The 7,981-nt window shown below is 38.6% G+C and overlaps 1 protein-coding gene across 1 annotated transcript; it reads right to left on the minus strand.

Annotated features, from left to right (window-relative positions):
• Window positions 1–222: 222 nt before the first annotated feature.
• Window positions 223–7,762, minus strand: LOC128987175 (zinc metalloproteinase nas-14-like). The gene is made up of 6 exons (XM_054407913.1): window positions 7,517–7,762; window positions 6,031–6,201; window positions 5,472–5,594; window positions 2,556–2,738; window positions 1,706–1,839; window positions 223–328 (listed from the first exon to the last, which is right to left on the minus strand). Exons 1-6 carry the CDS (start codon window positions 7,668–7,670, stop codon window positions 245–247), a joined length of 849 nt encoding a protein of 282 aa, XP_054263888.1. The 5' UTR covers window positions 7,671–7,762; the 3' UTR covers window positions 223–244.
• Between the last annotated feature and the right edge of the window lie 219 nt (window positions 7,763–7,981).

Consider the following 7,981-nt stretch of genomic DNA (forward strand, 5'->3'; position numbering starts at 1 on the left):
TTTAATTGTAGTTAGGTAAAGTGTCTTGGTAGCACTGTGATACTGCTTTTTATATACCATAAATTTTAGTCATAATACACAGCAAGTTACCTGAATTGTAACTGAACTAGACCTTCAGACGAATAAAAAAAAACCAAACATGAAACGCCTCAGTTTTAACCTTTATCTATAGTGTTGGGTAGTTGTCACACTTGTGTCTGAAATAATACAACCAAGGTTACAACTGCATACTATATTTGCTGCATTAATGACATTTGTACATGTGGCGGATTTTCTTGACGTCCTTTTCACTAAGCTTCTCCCTCTGACCTAGCTTCACTCCCTTTGACTGAAAAATGAAAAAATTATTGAAACATTCTCTACACAAAACATAATAACCCACACAAGTAAAATGTCAATTGAAATTATTTAAAACACACTACTGAGTTTTTCTGTATTTCATTAGGTCCTTGTTTGATGCTTTTAGCACACATTTTGCCACTTGTGGCATTCTAAAGGTTCATATATACTCTGCAATAATACCTTTGTCATTACTTTCTTCTAATCATTATTTACACTACATTAAAGACTAAAGAGGCTTGTAAAGAATATATTATAGCAACCCTTCTTGAGAAAATTAGAGTCTAGATGCTAATAAATTGACAATAACAAAAAAAAGAGAAACTAATTATACCACAGATTGGGGAAGATGATAAGGTTTTAGCGAATTTCCCTATAGGGAAGTAGCTATTACCGTAGGTGGCACGGTAAGACCTAGACCCGGGACCGATTTACTTTTTCATTTTGATGTCCCTAGAGGCCAAAAACACCATTCGTTCAAATTTTTATATATATATATATATAGACTTATATATATATATACGTCCGTGAACGCGATAACTTGAGTAATTTTTGTCCGATTTTGGTGAAATGAAATGAAATTTGGTTTAAAGGTGTAAAGCGGGATAAACTTTAATGAATCGGACCATGGGAACGGGGCTTTACGGGGGGTTTTATGGGGTAAAAATTACCCAGGGTTTCTTTCTACTGTATTGGATGATCTTGATGGAATCTGCGATGTTGTGCGAGTTTCAATGATCTAGATTAAGTAAAAACTTCCGTATGACTGAGATTTGAGTTTCTAAAAGGCGTTGACGAACAGTTGCTTCTATAAGTCCAGAAATTAAGGCATCTCGGATACAGTAATTTCTGACCTCGGCTTAAACTTGTTTCAAATTATACTGTTTGCTTAAAAGTTTCAAAGATTCTAAGTATTTACTGACTGATTCCCCTTCGATATGCCTCCTCCTTGCAAGTTGGTGTCTCAAAAAATTTCATTTATAGGTTTGAAAAAAATATTCTGAAGGATAGCTACTGATTCATAGTAATTATCTGCTTCGCTTAAGTTGTTGAATATGGATGATGTCACGTGATTGATGAGCAATTGAAGCTTTTCTTTTTCATTGGCTTGAGTGTCTGAAAGGTGCTAATCCAGTGTTGGTATTCCTGAACTGCTGAAAATGTAATCTTCCAGCCCTTAACAATTTCTCCATGAGTCTTGTTTGTTTGCTTAACAAATCGAGAGAGAAAAGAGAAAAGTATTATACCTTTAACTAAGGTTTACCAATCAGAAAAAACATACTAATCTAAAGTAAGATTGAGGAAACAAATACTACAAATTGAATCAGCTGCTAAAGATAAAACTCTATAATAGAAACATTTTTACCTTGGGAACAATGGTGGGCTGTCCATTTCTAGAGAACGCGTTCTCTGAGTAATGCATAATGCTGTGATAGTCATAAGCAACTCCTTGTGAGTCTGTCTCTTGCTTCTTCGCCTTCTCAAAATTGTTCAAACGACCTAAAAGTAAAGGGCAAAAAAAAAATGGAACACTTCAATTTGAATATATTGATCCAGTGCCCCTGTGTGGGTTTAGAGTTGTTTCTGTGATCTATCTGTGAGTTAAAATGTTTGGATCATGTTTATGGTAAGTCGTTAAACGTGATCTTTTAAGTTATTTAAATACAATGCTAATAAGGAACACAAACTTATGAGGAAACCATGCTGAACACATATAAACCACTTGTTTAAATGATTGAAGATAAATTTCTAAAAAAATATTAGTTTTTACAAATTTTCTCCAATGGTCAAAGATCTTGATTATCACATTTGTTGCCGTTGCACGATAACTGTCCACAGCCATGTGTGGGAAGAGCCAATTTGCTACATGTATGAGTGCGCAAAAATGATACATTTAGTTTCACCCAATAGGAGAGGCACAGAATGCAGCATGTACTGCATTCCAGTTGTTGTTGGCATAGCTCTACTAGAAACCAACAGATGCAGCACTGAATAAAATTTCCTATAAAACCCTTAGTATTGCCAAATGCTAGGAAAAATCAGGAATGAAGTACCAGAATACATCAGCAAAAACAAATCCGAGCAAAAACTGTCACTGCACCAGTTTAAAATCATATCTGTTCCATAATGCTAATCTGCACTGTAAGTTCTGAAAATAACTGCAATGCATTTCCATGAAAAACAAGCGTTGTCCTTGATTAAAAGCTTATACAGACCGTCCTGAATGTTGTCATAGTTGACAGTGACATGCTTGTCCCTTTCCCAGCGGTTCTGCTCATGAAGAAAGCCTAGTGCATGCATCATCTCGTGTTCAACTGTGCCTTTCTTGGTGAGACAACCAGGAGACTGAAGATTCAACTCTTGTCTGCCTCCAATACGGCCAACAGAGGACCAGCAACCTGTGGCATTATCATAAACTTCATAATATCACTTCATCGACTGATAGAAGTATGACTAGAGTAGAATCTCATCAAGTTAGAGGACATGTAAACCCGAATCATGCAAATTAGTTAACCCTTTGAGTGCTATGCGACGATTTATCGGCGTTTACTGAAATCTCTAAGGGATATAGAGAGGAAGGTTATTTTAACAAAAAGTAGCAAACCGACCATTGGTGACCTACATGTTCATAGGATACACTAACAACCACTTAGCTAAAAGATTCGCCCAATCCGATGATTCAAGGTGTATGTCTAAACCAAGGATTATGGACACCTTACTATGCCCCAGTGGTAGTAGTATATCGCTACCAACACACAGGTCACCAATTATTTGCCACACAGGACGGGATTCGAACCCGAGCAGACGAATGCCACTGGCCAAGTGACACACGCCCTAGCCTTCTCGGCTATCTGTGCTTGGAGACTGAGGAGTCAAAAACCGATATCCAAGCTGACGCCAACGATTGCGAACAGATAGTGCTACAGCAGGTTGTTCAATGCATTACAAGGTAGCAGCACTAGTTAGTCACGGACTATTTAGATGATATTTATTTCAGTGGCGGATCTAGAACAATCACAAGGGGGGGCGAACCCGGGGGTCTTGGGAGGGGGGTTCGGGGGTACCCCCCCAAAAATTTGTGTAAACTACAGGGTGGCCGAAAAGTCCATTTACACTGAATATAAGTTTTATAGGTATTAAGTAAAACCATTCGAATTTTCTTTAATCACAAATTTATTGACAATTACTTAATAGTGAACAAGAAAATTAGTCCAAAAAGTCGGTGTTCATACCTCAGTGGTCTCGGCACAGCTTGATTCGACGCTTGATGTTCTTTTGCTCATTCGTCACAGCATCTCAGGTGTGACTCTTCCAAACGCCGCCCTTACTCCTTCTCTTAGCTCGTCATTTGTGACATACCGCTGTTTCCTCACCTCTTCCTTGATAAAACCCCACAGTGCGTTGTCAGCTGTCGTCAGGTCGGGGCTCCTTGGAGGCGAGGGCATTGGGGAAGGACAGTTCGCAGACCCTTGTCCAATTCATCGGTCTGGCAGGAGTTCATTCAGGCGGCGGCGAACACTCAGCGCAAAGTGTGGCGGAGCACCATCCTGCTGCAAAATAACGGTGTCCAATATTCCCCGTGCTCTTAGTTGAGGAACCAACCATTCATTTATCATTCGAAGATGGCTGTCTTGGTTAACAGTGCCCTCGAAAAAATAGGGGCCAAGCAGGTGGTCGGAAGTTATCCCAGCCCAAAGCATCACATGAGGCGGGTTATTTTCAACTTCCTCATAAAAGTGAGGATTTTCTTTCGACCATAAATAAACATTCCGGTTGCGAGAACTGCGGTAAATCGCACATTTGTCACTAAACATGACGTTTTTCCTGTCTCTGTGCCTCGGAAAGCGTCGAAGCATAACGTGGCATGCTTGCACAGGAAGGTCCATGTCGTTGTCTGTTAACTCGTTGACTGACAGGGGCCGAAAGCACTTCATATCCAAATCCTTTCGCATGTGGTCTTGCATTGTTGTTCGTAGAATTCCCAGCTCTGAAGACCGTTTTCTGTTGGATTTCATTGGCGAACATGCAACGGAAGCTTCCACAGCAGCGCAGGTTTGGACTCGAGTAATCGGTCGTCCACTTCTTGGCGCGTCGAGAACAGATCCCTTTGCAAACACATTCTTTTCCCACGCTATTAATGTTTGCCGGGGCGGTGAAGGTTTCCCAAACCGCACTGCAAAGTCATTCATGATTTCCTCCATTGTTTTTCTGTTGTGATGACGCTCGTGCACCCACACAGAAGCAACCAAACGCTCCTCGACACTAAACACACTGGTGTCTGCCATGTTGTCTGACTCAGATTTGGACTGAGACTGAGGGGGCGTCGGGGACCTTGGGCTGAGCCCACGAGGGCGGGGGAGGGGTTTCACTTTCTCCCACCACTGCGCCCTTACCCCACACGTGTCAGTATTGGCCGTCGTTCCGTTTATAACAGTGTAAAACGTAATAACAAATTGTGTAAAGGGACTTTTCGGCCACACTGTAAGTCTCCAAAATGGTATCTTATGTATGCTCTGGATCCGCCACTGATTTATTTTTCAGTTGAACCACAACAGTAATCATAAATTATGTGACTGAGGCTTTGCTGCAAAAAATATTTTTTTCTATAATGGCTATACTGTATTATAATAATCTTATCAAACTAAATCGAGGTTAAATTCAATATTACATTGTAAACTAGATGTCTTTCGATTTCATGAGATTTTGCTTTCAAAAAATGCTACCAGAACATTACAATTTATAAGAAAACTTGGAAATTTACAACAAAAAAAAAGTTTTATTTAATGCTACAAATACCCAGACTTTTCTTTGTTATATATTTGTTTTTTTCTTATTATAAAAAATTAGCCTAATTAATAAAATTAGTAACAACAACAGTTTAAAAGGCAAACAAAAAAGTCTTACGAAATACAAATTATTGGCATAGCACTGAAAGGGTTTACAAATTTGCAACAAACAAAACCAAACCATATGAGCAGTTGCATGATAAGATGAACAATAATGTCAGATACAAAAAATTATCCAAACAGTCCATCATATGAATATGACTATTAACTCTTGAATAAATAGCACCAAAGTAGAAGATATTTTGGAAGGAGGAAACAAGTTTTAGTTATTGAATTTTGCTTAACCTGTGTTAGAATTGGTGAAGTAGACATAATCAGGCTCAGACCCCTTGCGAGGAACCCACTTGACGCAAGTCCTCTTGTGGTACTCTGCGATAGCTTCATCTATCATTGCCCTGTCCTGGCCAGCTGGAAATCATTCATCATATTAGTCAATGATGACTGCATAACAAACCTATAAAAAATGCTCCTATTGAGTGCATATGGTGATTGGTGAGTCTGTAGCATGGTGGTCTGTAAACCAAAGCAGCGACGTCTTTAAGTTCTCATCCCAGTGTCGTCATGTAACAGTTGGTTCTTGTAGTGTACCAGCTCACCCCTGCTTGATACTTTCCACACACAGGCCTTTGAAGCTCATTCGTCACCCCTGCAATGCTTGATACTTTCCACACACAGGCCTTTGAAGCTCATTCGGTTAGGCAAATGCAAAGATGAAAGAGGCCGCCAACTTAAAAAAACTTATGACAACACAAAAGAAACACGGCGGAATAAATTTGTGTTTTATTCATAAGCTAGTTGTACAAAATATGCTTCAAGATTTAGAATGTAACACAATAATACTCACAGAATCCAGGCCCAATCTCATAAGGGACAATGCCTTTCTCCCAGTGTGTGGACGCAGCCTTGAGGCCATTGCGAGCTGCAGTAGGTGGGAACAGAATGTCACCTTGAGCGTACTCCCCCAACTCCTCTGGGTTAAGGTCACTGTCAGGACTCCACTTAGCTACAGCATCCCCTACAAATGCATCATCAGAGGTTAATCGATCTACTGGCAACTGACTGGAATGGAATCAAGAGAAGTGCATTGCTCTTCAGTATATTTTCCTGCGATGACTACATTTTGTTTCCAAACGCAAAATATAGTAAATTTCATCACTTGGGTGTAAAGTGACTATTTTGGAGAAGAGCTAATGTTTAACATGGAAAATGAGAGAGAATTGAAAAGACACTTTTGCCCTTCTGATGTATCGTTTTTTTTTTTTTTTTTGTCATATTGCACAATTAAGTAAAAAAATCAAAATCCTTTTTATGTAAAGATAAGATTCCAAAGTAACTTGTATCTTGTTTTCAATTTAGCTTATGTTAACAACCAAAAAGCAGCTATTTAATAAGACATTGAATCATTTAGTCTATTCCGATTGTGTTTGTGTGTTATAGTTTCAATATGTCCAAGTATTGATATATCAATGGATTTCTTGAATTGCTTTGGCTTTCAGTGCATTAAACTGTTTCTACCTGTCATCCATCTTCTTAGATTCTACGTTAAAAAATTGACATCCAGTCAACAACAATGTAACAATGAAGTACAGTACATCAATTGTAAATAATCAATACGACTGATAATTATATACAACCGATTACTTATAATCAAATTTAACAAGTGAACAAAATGAACTACTGACCGTCAACTCCATCTGATTTTACCCCCTAGAGGGAAAAGCTACTGTAATTATAAAAATGTTTATAATTACTAATACCTATCTAAACATTTTTTAATAACTGTATTTTTTTTCATTTTGCTATAATTTCAACAAGTTTAATTTAATTTTACACCATATTGACAATGATTCATAGTTTGACATTCAGCACCTCATTTACATGACGGGTGGGTATGCCTTACAAAATTTCATAACCAGTAGTTTTGACAATGGAGAGAAGTAGATATCTCATCTCCGTGGTTAAGGGTTTAAGCCAGTTATAGATTTAAGATTGAATTTAATTTAATTACACACAGAGTGTGCAACCAATTTCTGTATTTTGCACAGACTTTTCAAACAAGCCAAACAAAAAGGACAACTCACTCTAAACTACAGTTTTTCATTAATGTTACATAAATATCAAAGTTACAAAAACAAAGAGAGAAAATACTATTATGACAGTTGTACACTCTGTAAGCAGCTAATTCAACTACTGTATTTTATTATATTTGAACGGTTAGTTAGCTACAGCCGGTGCATATAGATGGTATGTCTACCCTAGAATCCAAAATATAATTCCAGTAGTTGTATTTACCCACCTTAGTGCTAAAAGTGTTTGATATTTTGCATTACCTACTGACTTGGACGGGTCCCCAAACAGTTTCTCGCCATACTCTAGCAGGTTGTCCCACACGCCCTCGTCCAGCTGAGGATCCCAGGGGTGAGGGAGGGGGGTGACGACGACAGCCACCACGATCACACTGCAAACCACGCGGAGGACTTCCATAGTACTACACACATTGCTGCAGCCGCCACTCACTTATACTCAGCTGATAAGGTGACAGTTTACAATGGATTCGGCACCCTGTGTGCGCTATCACAAGTATTAGCGTCAACTTTACATATGTAAATGCTAATCAGCCATTATACAGACGACCACTTCCTTCCGGGTGTTCCTGGAATGCTATCTGTATCAGTGATTAAACACCCAGTCATTTGTCACTAGACCATATTGTCCTTTGGGTAATGTCTCACTTTTGATAGGTTCATAAGCTTTGTTTGGATAGAAAAGTTGAAATGTGTTTGTGTGAAAAGTAA

This window comes from Macrosteles quadrilineatus, unplaced genomic scaffold (assembly GCF_028750875.1).
Source record: "Macrosteles quadrilineatus isolate MER2022 unplaced genomic scaffold, UCM_ALF_1.0 Scaffold_2__2_contigs__length_208266976, whole genome shotgun sequence".
Classification (NCBI taxonomy): Eukaryota; Metazoa; Arthropoda; class Insecta; order Hemiptera; family Cicadellidae; genus Macrosteles; species Macrosteles quadrilineatus.